General features: G+C 53.9%; 3 protein-coding genes across 3 annotated transcripts; 2 read left to right on the forward strand and 1 right to left on the reverse strand.

Moving 5' to 3' along the window:
* Positions 1–262: 262 nt before the first annotated feature.
* On the forward strand, positions 263–2,113 carry BU25DRAFT_396494 (concanavalin A-like lectin/glucanase). The gene is made up of 3 exons (XM_033704835.1): positions 263–438; positions 493–1,208; positions 1,261–2,113. The coding sequence occupies exons 2-3, from the start codon at positions 573–575 to the stop codon at positions 1,993–1,995; spliced, it is 1,371 nt and encodes a 456-aa protein (XP_033559917.1). The 5' UTR covers positions 263–438; positions 493–572; the 3' UTR covers positions 1,996–2,113.
* A 2,394-nt stretch (positions 2,114–4,507) lies between these two features.
* BU25DRAFT_412385 (PRP3-domain-containing protein) lies at positions 4,508–6,818 on the reverse strand. Its single transcript, XM_033706778.1, has 2 exons — positions 4,905–6,818; positions 4,508–4,836 (listed from the first exon to the last, which is right to left on the reverse strand). The coding sequence occupies exon 1, from the start codon at positions 6,562–6,564 to the stop codon at positions 4,999–5,001; it is 1,566 nt and encodes a 521-aa protein (XP_033559918.1). The 5' UTR covers positions 6,565–6,818; the 3' UTR covers positions 4,508–4,836; positions 4,905–4,998.
* Positions 6,819–7,276: 458 nt separating this feature from the next.
* On the forward strand, positions 7,277–12,421 carry BU25DRAFT_412386 (beta and beta-prime subunits of DNA dependent RNA-polymerase). Its single transcript, XM_033706779.1, has 2 exons — positions 7,277–10,529; positions 10,583–12,421. The coding sequence occupies exons 1-2, from the start codon at positions 7,302–7,304 to the stop codon at positions 12,308–12,310; spliced, it is 4,956 nt and encodes a 1,651-aa protein (XP_033559919.1). The 5' UTR covers positions 7,277–7,301; the 3' UTR covers positions 12,311–12,421.
* The last annotated feature ends 2,252 nt before the right edge of the window (positions 12,422–14,673 follow it).

Consider the following 14,673-nt stretch of genomic DNA (forward strand, 5'->3'; position numbering starts at 1 on the left):
GCGGAGCATGCAACGGAACCCAGGCACGAACACTGCGCTTGCTTGCACGTCTATCCTCCAGGCGCTTGTTTGTGGTGTACGTAGCCCAGCACTGTGAAACACCATCTATTCTCGCCATAGTCTCTCAAACACGAGGCCGGGTTTGCTACGCTTGAAACATCTCGCTGCCCGCGGGCAACATGCAACCAGCTTGCGCTTGGACCAGCACTCAGCGTCGGAAACCAAGACACCAGCTGTCCATAAGCTCCTTGATTGTACATATCTACATATCACTTGTCGTAGTCTCTAAACCTAACCTCTGACCAGTTGGTGGTAGACATCTGTTCCTCTACAATTTATTTGAAGATACCCACTTGTATTTCAGCACCGGTCTGCTATCTCTCTCGCGACTGTCGCATGCGGCTTGGTGCAACGCGGGCGGAGCTACTTTCATCTGATGTGAGTCTTGATCTCGAAAGACCGTGTGCGGGGAAATAGACTGACAGCAGTTAGACTATACTCTTCGACCTCCTGCCTAAACAACTATACCAATAAAATCACGGAAGTCGGCTCCAAGGAGCACCACCGTCGCCATGTACATAGCCTCTCGAACCCTTCAGACCATTGCCTGGTCCACCCTTGCAGTCTCCGCAGCACACGCCCAATATGTCATAGACAACCTCAGCTTCGGCCACAAGGAGGGCGTCTACATCTCGCCCGACCTGCGCGCCATCCCTCACTTCGACGTACAGGGCATCGACGACTTCAAGCCCCAGATCCTTTCCGACCGTGTCATCCTCACCCCTCCTTACCCCGGCAGTAAGCGTGGTGCGCTATGGGCGATCGACCCCATGCACCATGGCGGAGACTGGACCGCCGAGCTGGACTTCAGGGCGACAGGAATGGAGCGCGGGGGTGGAAACCTGCAGCTCTGGTACGTTAAGGAGAGCCAGGCGCATGACAAACCGAACAGCCTGTACACTGCGCCCAAGTTCGACGGACTGGTTTTGGTTGTTGACCAGTACGAGGGCCACGGAGGCTCAGTGCGGGGCTTCCTGAACGATGGGACGAAGGATTTCAAGTCGCACCCAGACCCAGACCAGCTGGCTTTCGGCAAGTGCGACCACGCGTATAGGAATCGCGGACACCTCAGCACCATCAAGCTCCACCACGCCAACGGGCTGCTCGAGGTCACTGTTGACGGCGAGTCCTGCTTCAAAACCGACAAGGTGCGTTCTTGGATGCGCAATACATCCAGCAAATGCTAATCGATTACCCCAGGTCAAGCTCCCCCAGGACTACTACTTCGGTGTCAGCGCCGCCTCAGCCGAAAACCCCGACTCCTTCGAAGTCCACAAATTCATCGTCTCGACTACCAACTCGCACACCCGCGAAGAACCCAACCGCCAACGCTTTCCCGACGCGCGAAACCAGCAACACCAACAGCCCGTCCAGAACCAACCCCACCAAGAGTCCGCGCAGCAACAACACGCCCAGCAGCAAAACTCTCCGCCAAAGAAGATGGCATCCTCGCAGCAAATTCCGGCATGGATCCAGGATGTGCTGGCCAGCAATGTCAAGACAGACAACGATAGGTTTGAGGATCTGCATAACCGGATTCAGGACGTCGCGCACCACGTCGCTGCAGTTTACACTGCGATCGAATCCCTCAACGAGATGGCCGAGCACCGGCACAACGAACTCATGTCGCGGCTTGCGCCCATCGACGACCGGACAGCGCACAATGTGCGCTTGAGCGAGAAGACGGATAGCACGGCTCAGCAGATCCTGCGCGATCTGGAGAGCAAAGATTACAAGGAGCTGATTGGCGCGTTGCATAGGAGGCTTGAAGATAACCATAAAGATATTCCGAATGTGGTTAAGACGGTGGTGCAGCAGCATGGACTTAGTTGGATGAGTTTGCTGGCGATTGCATTCGCCGTCCAGGTCATGGTCGTCGGCGCGTACCTTGTGTATAAGAAGAGGAGGGGTGGGGCGCCGAAGAAGTATTTGTAAACGTTTCGACGTAAACGTTTCGACTTTTGGCGAGACGAGGACTGTATCATATGCTTGGGTTGTTGAGTTTGGTGCATTGCAAGGCGTTGGATGAGCTGGGTCGAGATTTACACAATACAGGAACAACGGAACACATCAGATTCACACTTCATGCCGCACGTCTCCAAAACACCTTTTCGTCGTAGAGCACATTGAGCACCCAGTGCATTCACGGTACCGACACGTCTTTTAGATATGCTGCAAGGCCCGAACTACACGGCCATACATTCCAGCCTTGTCCCATTCCAGCCTTGTCCATTTGGCGAAAGGAGAAAAAGTAGAAGAGAGAGAGTGCAGACACATGGCTCCGTGTCTTCGGAATTTGGAAAAGATGCAAAGCGGGTATAGTGGATGAGGCAGTCGCAGGTCAACACTGGAAGCTAGATGTGTGGGTACGCTCGTAAGTAGGCAGGATACATCGAAGGCCTCCAGCCACCACTCCAGACGGCAGGGAGCGGGGACATCGGACTGAACCTCGGTGGGTTTGATAGCACTCGTCGACAACAACAGTGCGCGCACATATGACGATTGTGCGACACCGTTCTGATGTGATGAGACGACAGACAGCCCAGCAGGAGACAGTGCTGTTGTCAATCTTAGGGTTGAGCATCAAGAGGAGCAGAGGACATGGTTCTTCGTGATTTCCTTCGATTGTAGAGGCAATAGGAGTGACGGGGATCGGTAAAGGAATTCATATAGTTCGTGGCACCTCCAAGAAAACAAGGCACACGGCGCCATGTCGATGTTGCTCGAAAGGGTCATCATGTGATTGTACGAGACGTTTGATGTGATCAGGTTGAGTGACGGATTCGAGATTAAGCGGGCAGAAGACGAAAAGAAGAATGAGATAACCTTGGCCTAGACAGAGGCAAAGAAAACATGATTCCTAGGTACATGCGGTTCTGGAACAGTCATGTTATGTCCAGGCGATGGTTCCAGAACCGCTGAAGCTCGCTGCGCGAGAGACGGACATGGCGATCTGCCTCGGCTTTTTTGTGAAGGCTGAAGCAAGGGAATGTTGTGATGGAGAAGTGGGGGACAGGAAGGCATGTTGGAAATTTAAAGTGATGGCAGCTCGCGAAAGCAGCGGGAAAACATGTGTTGACGTGCGTTGTTATAGTGCTCCGGACGGGAGAAGAAGACGTATTTTGCGAACTTGGCAATCTGAAGTTTCCTCTCAGAGACGAACGTGCACCTTGAGTCTGTGAAAGAGGGTGCAGTGCAATGATTATGATAGAGAGCGGAAGCTTGGCTGGTGTTTTGAATGCGAGTAGACTAGATACTGTGGTTAGGACTTGCTGCGGAAGGGAACATGCAAAGTTTCGTGCTGTGCTTTACGTGGAGGTGCTGGCGACCTCCAGGCCCAAGCATGTGTACTGTGCCAGTGGAATTTCGGACACCAGAAGCTTAAGAACATCTCGTAGTCCCATCAGTTTTTCGGTTTTCATGAGTCGTCATTGATGACCTTTAAACCAAGACTTGTAGTCACGTCAAATGAATGAGAGGAAAGACGGGAGGCGGGGAGACTCTTGTACTGCAACACTCAGCTCCGAGAGCAGGATGAAGAGGTGCATCTTGATATACGATTTTTGATGTCCATCCAAGAACATTTGTGTAGTTTTGGATTCTGAGAAAGATGAAAGAAGTGATAGAGAAGAAAAAGGATGTGATAGAGAAGAAAAAGGATGTGATAGAGAAGAAAAAAAAAGAGACGAAGAGATATTTGTCTGATATGTATCGTATTTTCGCAGGCTAGAAGAGAAGAAACGTCCCTTCTCTCGACAACGATTTGGACTTTCAGAAGCTGCCGGAGGTGGTAGAGAAGCATTCGACGATACGGAAGTGAACTTTAAAAACGGTTGCTGCAGGGGGCAGAAAGAACGTACGGTCGTTCTGGTTGACTTTGATTGGTGGCCATCAGACTGAGCCATTTCATTTTCAACGTGTAGGACACAATCAACGGATTTGTAGCAACTTGAATGGCATGCGACAGGTGCGCACTCAGAGCCATGCACGATTGACTGAAGATGGGCTAGCAACAGCAGCGGCGCACAAGCACCGGGACGTTGATGACGCCTTTTCAAGATGGTAGCTCTGCCAGAAGGCAGAACACATGCTAGTGGTGGATGTGAGGTTTTGTGTCGAAGCGATGTCGTGCTGTGTTTTCTTCCTGTCGGGAAGAGCAGAAAAACATGCGCTTGCAACGTGTTGTATAAGGCAAACGCAGGGAGAAGAAGACATGTACCGGTATGCTCGGGTTTTGAGCTGCGGAGAATATCAGGGGCGTTGCTGAAGGCTTTGCCATACGGATGCATCGATGAAGGAAGGCAGTCTTCTTAAGGACAGCAGGCATTTCCGTCTGCCGTTTTGACTTTCAGGGGACTGCGTGTGATTTGGGAAAAGAGTGCTGGTGGAGCGAGAGAACACGAACATGGTCTTTGGCCATTTCAGGAAGCACATGAAATTGGGACTGGTACCTTTTAATATTTGGAAGAGAATGATGTTAGTGATAGTTTGGAAGAGAATGATGTTAGTGATAGGGACTGAGGGGTTGAAGGAAAGTGAGGTACTTATAGCGCATAAAAGCGTGCGATACGTGCTCGCACAACGCCAACACGCTACTTGCGTGAATATCCCGCGGGTGGTCACTAGAGGCTATTTGGGGTACGAGATTCGTAGTTAGTAGTCACGACGTCACATGTATGCATGCGTACACCCGTCATGTCAGAAGCGCACGCGAGTAGCTGAGGGCCGGGACTACTCGAGTCGCCGTCGCGGGGCTGGAGGAACTCACACCTGTAGCTGCGAGGAAAAGACTTGCATTAATATAATGTTTTCGAATCTATGGCGATCGAGTAGGTAAAACTTACATCATCGTAATCAGCCTCGTGGGACGGTCAAAGCCTCGGTCCGCTGTTCTTCATCGGTTCAGCGACTGTCCTGATCTGCTCTTCAGGCTTTCTCTCAGTCCATGCTCTTCGCAAGCGCCCACAAGCTGTCCAGCTTGCTCCTACTCAGCACCTCTCTCGCTTCGCCCGCAGTCTCGCACATCTTGGAACCCCACTTCCTGAACGCGCGGTTCTTGACCTCTCCCTCGAACAGCAATGTGCACTTGTTCTGCGAGTGGTCCTTGAGGTTGCCGTTCGCATCCAGACTCTTCATCCACTGCGGATCGTTGGCCTGCTTCTCCAGCTGGGTCTCCGTGGGTTCTGCGTTCTCAGACCACTTGATGCGCTGCAGCATCAGCTTCTTGTACTTTTCGATCGAATGCAGCCCGCCCTCGACAATCACGAGGTTGAGCTCCGGGTTGAAGAGTGTGAGGCCCGTGAGCGCGTGCTGTTTTGCGTTCTGATCGATCTGGTATCTGTGCTTGCCGAACGCCAGCGTACCGATCTTGAACACGCATAGGTAGAGCCCCTTCTGCGCGTCCTTTTCCTGGTTTGTTTGCAGTTTCGCGTGTCGTTGGTCTTTGTCGAGCTTGCGGTCCTCGTTTGCTTCCTCGTGGTCGTGCTGACGTTGCGCGATTTGCGTCTCTACGAGCATCTCGACGGCGGTGGGGTCGGCGATGGCCTGTTCGCCCATGACGCGCATCATGTTTCCGCGCTTGACCTTGGGTGGTGGAGGTGGTTCGAGGCCGAGTCGGATCTTCGCCTGCTTCTCCTTCAAGTCGGCTGCGCGACGCATTCGCCGTGCCTTGGCCTGCTCCTTGGTTGTGAGATACAGCGGCTTGACTTCGACTAGCCGTTGGTCTTGGGGAGCCTTGAGCAGCGGCGGGTGCTGCACATAGAGTGTGATGATGGAGTCGTCGGTGTCGATCATGACCTTTTCAGGCTCGTCGATGCAGTCGTACGTCTTGTCCTTCAATATGCCTTCGTCCCACCACTCGATGTCTGCTGGCTGCTGCACCAGGAAGCCCCGCTCGCTGTTCTCGTCGAGTCCAGCGCGCCGCGCCTGCTTGGCAAGCATCTTCTTGATCTGCTCCAGACGGCCCTGCGCTCGCAGCTTGGACGCCTGGTCGAGGTACTTGCCATGCTCGTTGAACTGCAGAGGCTTGGACACTCGTGTCCGCGCACCGGGCTGGCCGGCAGCCTTTGGGTCGTAGTATGGATTCTGGAGCTCTTCATCCGGCTGCTGCTGCTGCTGCTGCTGCTGCTGCTGCTGCTTTGGCGCAGCAGCTTTGGGCTTGGCATCGACGAGCGGCGTTTCTGCGCGGCGGTTGCCCAACGTTGTCGCAAACCGCGGTCCTGTGGGCTCCGGCGTGGGTGTCGCAGGCTTCGCGGTGGAGCTGCTGTTGGCCTTCATAGCTGCCATGCGCGCCTTGAGGGTTGCCAGTCTGTCCTGAGCATTGCCCGCGGTAGCAGCGGGCGCAGGTGCTTGTGCGGAGGGCGCGCCAGCGGGGCCAGCCTTTTTCGCGGCAAAGCGCGCTGCTATCTCTGCTGCCTTTGCCTTCGCGGCCGCAATGGCATCCGAGCCTTTGGTGCGCTTGGCATCGCCGGCGGCGCCCTCCGCGGCGGGGCGCTTCTCGACCATGTGGACGAGGGTGTGCGTTTGGGTGTGGAAGAGTGCGTTTGGGTGTGGAAGAGTGCGCTTGGATGTGGAAGAGGGTGTGCGTTGGGTGCCTGTGCGGAGTTCTCGGGGGTGGTGGAGGTGCAGTGGGGACCGGCCGTCAATGGCCCTTCTCGTCAGCCGGTGCTACTGTCCGTCAACAGAGACGCGATCCGGGAAGGGGCGCTGGAGCGGAGGCAGGTGCGACCGTCGACGGTGTTCGATACGCTGTACTCGGTGGCCAACGCGTGTGACGGAGGTTCTGCTGCTAGCGCTGGCATCCTTCCCTTGGCGCGTGCACGCTAGCGGGGTGGGCCCGCATTTTTTCGAGATAATCTTTTGCAGCTCCAAGCTTCGCCTCGCCTGAAGGCAGATAGTAGCGGTTCGCAGCACCGGCGCATGTAAAGGAAACCACCGCGGGTTCGCACGCACGCGCAACCATGAACACTTCCCAGCCCACCTCCTCCGCCATCGAGGGCGTCGAGTTCGGCTTCCTCTCTGCGCCAGACGTGAGAGCGCTCTCGGTGAAGCGCATCACCAACCCGACCACGTTCGACTCGCTGCTGCATCCTGTCTCTGGTGGCCTGCACGATGCCGCGCTCGGCGCTTTCCTCGACAACCCGTGAGCTTACCCGTGCGAATCGCGTAGACGAATCGCGCAGACGGATTGCGTAGCAGTGGGCTAATGTAGCTTCAGGTGCTCGACATGCGGCCTCACCACAATGCTCGGCTGCCCCGGCCACTGCGGGCACATCGAACTGCCCGTGCCCGTATACCACCTCACCTTCATGGACCAGCTGTTGCGCCTGCTTCGAGGCAAGTGCGGCTACTGCCACAACCTCAAGCTCGCTCGTGTGCAGATCAACGAATTCGTCTCGCGCTTGCGGCTGATTCGCTGCGGACTGGTCAAGGAGGCCAACGAGATGCACGAGTTCATTGACGTGAACAAGGGCAAGAAGAAGAAGGACGCTGCTGAGTCGGAGTCTGACGACGACAACGAGGATATCGTGGGCCAGCGCAACAACTACGTCAGGAGGTGCATGAAGCGGGCAGGCATCTCCAAGCACGATGCGCGGTCAGCGAAGGAGAAGAACGACACGATCGCCGAGGCCAGGCGGCTGGTGCTGAAGGAGTTCTACGCTGCTCTTGTGGCAGGCAAGAAGTGCAGGAACTGCCAAGCCATCAACCCGACATTTCGCAAGGACAAGAGCATCAAGATCTTCCGCAGGAATTTGAGCGGCAAAGAGAAGGCGCAGATGGCGCAGTCGGAGAAGCGTCTCCAGAACCCTCTCGATATTCTCGCCCGCCGCGACGCAAAGGCGAACAAGCAGACCGTACACGACGACGAAGGATTCGCTGATATGTCAGACGACGACTCGGACGAGGGCGTCGATGTCGACATGGGCGACGGCTCGCTCACAGCCACTGAGGCGCGCACAGCCACAAAGACGAGAACGATCACCGATGCGGCAGACAGCTCGCAGGAGTACATCACAGCTGCCGAGGTCAAGGCAGCGATGATCTTGCTGTTCGAACAGGAAGCTGAGATTCTCCGTCTCATCTACAGCCCACACAGCTCAGCCAAGGTCAGCCCTGACATGTTCTTCATGGAGGCCATCATCGTACCGCCGAACAGGTACAGGATGGAGGACAAGACTGGAGACTCGATCGCTGAATCGCCCAAGAACAGCTTGTACAAGGGCATCCTGAACGCTTGCGACTCCCTGCGCCAGATCAGCAATGAGATGAAGGGCCAAGAGAACGAGGCAGGGTACAGACGCCGTAACTTCGACGACCTGCAGAACACTTGGGTGAACCTCCAGGGTGCCGTCAACGCTGTGATCGATCGCGACGCCAACCCCGTCCAGGGCAAGGCTGGTCTCACGAACGCCGACGGTATCAAGCAACATCTCGAGAAGAAGGAGGGTCTCTTCCGCAAAAACATGATGGGGAAGCGTGTCAACTTTGCGGCGCGTTCCGTCATCTCGCCTGATCCCAACATCGAGACCAACGAGATTGGTGTACCGCCAGTCTTCGCTAAGAAGCTCACCTTCCCCGAACCCGTCACGAACCACAACTTCTACGACATGAAGGAGGCTGTTCTGAACGGTCCAGACAAGTGGCCCGGTGCCGTCGCGATCGAGAACGAGTTCGGCCAGGTTGTCACACTCAAGAAGAAGAACTACGAGGAGCGATTGGCGCTGGCTAACCAGCTGCTCGCACCGTCAAGTACCTTCTCGAACGGCTCCAAGAACAAGAAGGTGCACCGACATCTGAACAACGGCGATGTTGTTATCATGAACCGTCAGCCAACCCTGCACAAGCCGTCCATGATGGCACATCGAGCGCGCGTCCTGCCCGGCGAGAAGACAATCCGCATGCACTACGCCAACTGTAACACCTACAACGCCGATTTCGACGGTGACGAGATGAACATGCACTTCCCGCAGAACGAGCTTGCACGTGCCGAAGCTATGACAGTCGCCGACACAGATCACCAGTACCTCTCGGCTACCGCCGGAAAGCCCCTGCGTGGTCTCATTCAGGATCATATTTCCATGGGTGTTTGGTTGTCAAACAAGGATACCTTCTTCACGCGCGAGGAGTACCAACAGCTGATGTACGCCGCCCTGCGACCTGAGGATGGACACACCACATCCGGGAGACTTGAGACCGTTGAGCCTGCCATCTACAAGCCGCGACCCCTCTGGACCGGCAAGCAGATCTTCTCCAGCATACTCAAGAACATCAAGCCTGCGGAATACCAGGATCTTACACTCGAGTCGAAGTCCTCTACCAACCGCAACCTCTGGGGTGAGTCTAGCGAAGAGCAGCAGGTCATCGTCAAGGACGGCCAGCTTCTTTGCGGTATCATCGATAAGAGTCAAATCGGTCCAGCTGCCGGTGGTCTCATTAACGGCATCTACGAGGCGTATGGCGAGACCATCGCTGGGCGCGCTCTCAGTATCATCGGTCGCATGCTCACGAAGCTCCTGCACATGCGCGCCTTCTCTTGTGGTGTTGAGGATCTCATCTTGACCGCAGAGGGAGACCAGGCACGTCTGGAGGAGCTCAAGGCTGCTGAGAAGGTTGGATTTGAGGTCGCTTCCAAGTACGTCAGCTTGGACTCGACGAACATCACTCCCACCACTGCAGAGCTCCAGACACGTCTCGAGCGAGTGCTGCGAGATGACGGCAAACAGCACGGTCTTGATCTGCTGTCCAACAGCGCGACTGCGAGCGTATCGTCTGCAGTCACGGCAGCTTGTTTACCCCACAAGCTCATCAAGCTCTTCCCCAAGAATCAGATGCAGGCCATGACAGGTTCTGGTGCCAAGGGTAGTTTGGTCAATGCCAACCAGATCTCGTGTAACCTCGGTCAGCAAGTCTTGGAAGGTCGCCGTGTCCCAGTCATGGTCAGTGGTAAGACGCTGCCTTGCTTCAAGCCCTATGAAACTAGTGTGCGCGCTGGCGGATACATCGTCAACCGTTTCTTGACTGGTGTCCGACCACAGGAGTACTACTTCCACATGATGGCCGGTCGCGAAGGTCTTATCGATACTGCTGTCAAGACATCACGTTCCGGATACCTGCAGCGATGTATCGTCAAGGGTATGGAAGGTCTCAAAGTCGAGTACGACACATCCGTACGCGACTCAGATGGTAGTATGGTGCAATTCCTCTACGGTGAGGACGGCCTCGACATCACGAAGCAGAAGTATCTCAACGACTTCAAGTTCCAAGCTCAGAACTTCTTGTCGCTCGCCCAATCCCTCAACACACAAGAGGCCTTTGGTAAGGTGTACAGCCAGGAGGCTGCTGAGCACAACAAGAAGGCCGTCAAGAAGGCCAAGAAAGACGCTGGTGCCATGGATCCCGCCACAGCAGTCTATGCTCCCGGCCGCTACAGTGGTAGTACTTCCGAGAAGTTTTACCAGGCCAAGAAGGAGGTAAGTCAAGTCATGCTCAAGACGCTGCCCGATCCTATACTGACATGCAACAGTACGTCGACAACAACAAGGACAAGCTGCTCAAGAGCAAGAAGAAGGACCCCGAGGGCGAGATTCTCAAGAAGAGCTTCGAACAGATGCTCGACCTCAAGTACCTCCGTTCCCTCGTCGAGCCTGGCGAGGCTGTCGGTGTCGTCGCTGGTCAGTCCATTGGTGAGCCGTCGACACAGATGACACTCAACACGTTCCATTTGGCTGGTCACTCGGCCAAGAACGTCACGCTCGGTATCCCACGTCTCCGTGAAATCGTCATGACCGCTTCCGCGAAGATCTCAACACCGGGTATGACCATGTACCCACACGCTGAGCTCCCCAAGGACCACCAGGAGAGGTTCGCGAAAAGTATCACACGTCTGCCACTCTCCGCAGTATTGGACAAGGTCATAGTCACCGAGTCGTCAGGTGCCGGTACGCAGTTCAGCCAGGCAAGGACATACAAGGTTCGCCTGGAGCTCTACCCGGCCCAGGAGTACACACAAGAGTACGCCATCAAAGTTCGCGATGTTGTCGAGTCGATTGAGCAGAAGTTCTGCCCACGCCTTCAGAAGATCATGCGCGCGGATCTGAAGAAGAAGGGTGAGAACAAGTCGCTGTCCACTGCCAACGCATCAGTACCTCAAGTTGGCCAGTCAAGCGGCAGGATCGAGGAGACTATCGTTCGTGATTCTGATGAGCGTGCTGGTCGTGAAGGCGGTCCAGAAGATGATGACAGTGATGATGGCGAAGGTGATGGCGACACAACACACGCCAAGCAGCGCGGCCGCCGCGAAGACAGCGTCGGCTATGAAGAGCCCGAAGAGGAGGAGCAAGCTTTCAATGACGCACTCGACCGCAACGAGGCAGTGTCCGATGAAGACGAGGCCTATGGAGGCAGTCCCAAGCCTTCGCGCGCCAACTCTCCTGACCCAGACGACGATTCATCCGACGATGAGCAACTCCTCGTCCCCACCGATGAAGCCTCCGACATCCGCAAAGACCGCATCATCAACAAGAACGCCGACGTCTTCGACTTCAAGTTCGACGACAAGAAGGGCGAATACTGCGAAATCACGTTTGAGTTCCCGCTCGCAACACCAAAACTGCTGGTGCTCCACCACGTCGAGGCTGCCGCTGAATTCGCCACCATCCACGTCATCCCCGGCATCACCTCCGCCATGGTCTCCAAGGAAGACGGCAAGGACGCAAACGGCAAGAAGATCGAGGTCCCCGTTGTCGTGACAGAAGGATCCAACCTCCTCGCCATCCGCGAATTCCACGACATCATCGACGTAAACCGCGTCTTCACCAACGACATCGTCGCTATGCTGCAACTCTACGGTGTTGAGGCGTGTAGAGCGACAATTGTCCGCGAAATGCACGCTGTCTTCAGCGGTCACGGTATTTCCGTCGACCAGCGCCATCTCAACCTCATCGCGGATACAATGACCAAGGGTGGTGGATTCACGCCGTTCAACCGTATTGGTTTGAGGGGTAATGTCAGTCCGTTTATGAAGATGAGTTTTGAGACTACGGTTGGTTTCCTCAAAGACGCTGTTCTTGAGCGCGATTGGGATGATCTCAAGAATCCCTCTGCACGCATCGTTGTAGGCAGACTGGGTGGTATTGGTACAGGCGCGTTTGATGTGCTTGCGCCGATACAGGTCATTGATCCGTTGAAGGGCGGGGTCTTGCCTGGGATTGAGGAGAAGGCTGAGGAGGATGTTGAGATGGAGGATGCGTAGGATATCGAGGCATGAGCGGAATGGTTGGCACGATTGATGTACCTTACTTGGAGTCATGTTCAGGATTAGCATAGTAGGTGGCGTTCCGGCGCGGGTGGTAACGCACAGTTGTGCGAATTGAGTAAAAGTGTTTATATCCGCACGTCATTGCTCATGAACACGTGTTTGTGGAGGTACTCCTGTGTACAGCGCGGTATTATAAACTCTTACGCACGTGTCCGTGGATGTACCCATGTGTACCGGATGATATGGAAGCCCTTGCACAGCCTTGATTGCTTCCCATCATTACACTCCTTCCGTCCAAACCATCAAGATAACATGGCGCAATCCCCATGTTCTGTCCGAAAAGCCCATACCTCAGCACGTTACAACATTTCAAAAAGTTCCAAAACCTTGTTCTGGGATATGCGTGTTCTACTCCGAAAGTCCAGCAGCCAGCAGCCATGTCTTTGATAGTGGATGTGGCAGTATTCATGTGCGCTCTGCCTTCTGTTCGCGCCGGATCTTTCAATTCTGAAAAGGTACAGGAAATGCTTGATGTGCTGTGAACTCCTCGTTCTGGAAGTTGAAAAAAAAAAAGAGCATATGTCTGTGCCGCTGCTCTGCCTTTCCCCACTCAAAAAGCCCTTGCCCTGTTTCATGAGTTTGCCTTTTTCGGCGAGTGTATTATAAATTGCTCAATCGCAGCTGGTAATTCCTTGTATTCATCTCACTTCTTTATTGAAGTATTTAAAACTGTTTCCATGGCACGACATGTACTGCTAAAGGTTACGGCCGGGTCATTCATGTCTTTTAGAAACGGCGGCAGTAAGAAGCCATGCTTTCGTGCTTCTGCCCGCTCGAACACTCTCAAAAGCACCGCAAGAACTGGACCATGTCTGTGCGCCTTTTCTTTCTCAACTCAAACCAGGCATACAAACGGCCTATGTTCGAGGTTGCTGCTCTGCCTTTCCTTACTCAAAGAGTCCCCCAAACTAAGAATGTTTTGTTCTTCCTCCGTGCCGGTACTTCACCCTCTCGACTACTAACGGCAACCTCTCTCCTTCATCGTGACCGTATGTGCAGATATCATAACCTAAACAATTGTCTGTTTGTCCTGCCTAAAAGCACAACAGCGGCTAGTGATGTCTTCCGAAGCAGAGAAACTGCTATACTATGGGGTTTCCAATTCTGCCCGCTTGAAAAGTCTTCAAATGAAGCAAATAAGGCGACATCTTCGTGCGCTTCTGTTCTCTTGATGGAAGAGGTTTTCATGTCAGACTCATGTTCGAGAACTTTGGGCTGCCTGCTGCTTCGAACTCTAAAAAGGACCGAATTCAAGTGTTGTGCTGTGTTCTGCTGTAAAATTGACAGTTCCAAGCAAAACACTTGACCACTACTCGATGTGTAACTCTTCCTTCCCATGTGCCCTTGGAATGTGAATAGCGCAGTGCACAAGCTCCATTGCGTTCCAAAAAAAGAAAAACCCCCCCTTCTCGTCGACACAGTTCTTTCAACAAAGTCATCCAAATGAGAGGAACTGGATGTTGATGTTTTGTTCAGACAGCCGTGCACAAAGATGATATGATACCTAAAATCCATGGCATCTCTTTATGATGTGTGCCCTCCATATGCGCTCGTCTATCAATTTCCTAAAAACAAAAAGGTATGTAATGCATGTTTGTGCCGCTCTGTTCCTTTCAAATTGCTCAATCAAGAGAAGAAGAATCGTTTTCGATCCTCTCTTCTTTCTCACTCAAAGCATGATGCAAGCCAAGTGATGACCCGGTTTTCTTGCTTCCACCACCACCATCACCGGCGCTCGGGTTTCAAGTATGGAACGGACGAGGTCACCCTGACATCATTCTAGAGGATAGAGTCACGGAGCTTGGTCCGCATATCAAAGAAGTTTTTCCAGGCGTTAATCTATCCAAAGCCTTTGTCGTGGTACGGGCACTTAGAAATGTCAGCATGCACACCATTCGCCTTGTGTAAGGTCAGGAACCTAGTCTTTGACATATGATGCTCCGGTCTCCAAACTTGGTCGTTGTGCCTTTCGAAGATGCAATCAGCGACATGTCCCTGCAAGGCTGTGAAGATGACTGGATGTCGGTGGCACGTTACATGGGCCCAAAGCTTGATGAGCCCAAAATTGACTTTGTCTACAACTCTAAGCCTTTTTACGATCCTGCATTCAACTAATTCTGAAATGACTAAGGGCCAATGGTTTGCAACGAGTACTCGTCCAGACGATGCGGCCATATGAGATGAACTCGACTCTCAACGACGAAGAAGGCGCCTGGCTTACCTCACATGGAGCCAACCACTACCAAGAATGGAATGAGCTCGCTCCTCTGTGCGCAGCGTGGAGAAGTATGCTGGAA

Source organism: Macroventuria anomochaeta (genome assembly GCF_010093625.1).
Source record: "Macroventuria anomochaeta strain CBS 525.71 unplaced genomic scaffold BU25scaffold_24, whole genome shotgun sequence".
NCBI classification, from domain to species: domain Eukaryota; kingdom Fungi; phylum Ascomycota; class Dothideomycetes; order Pleosporales; family Didymellaceae; genus Macroventuria; species Macroventuria anomochaeta.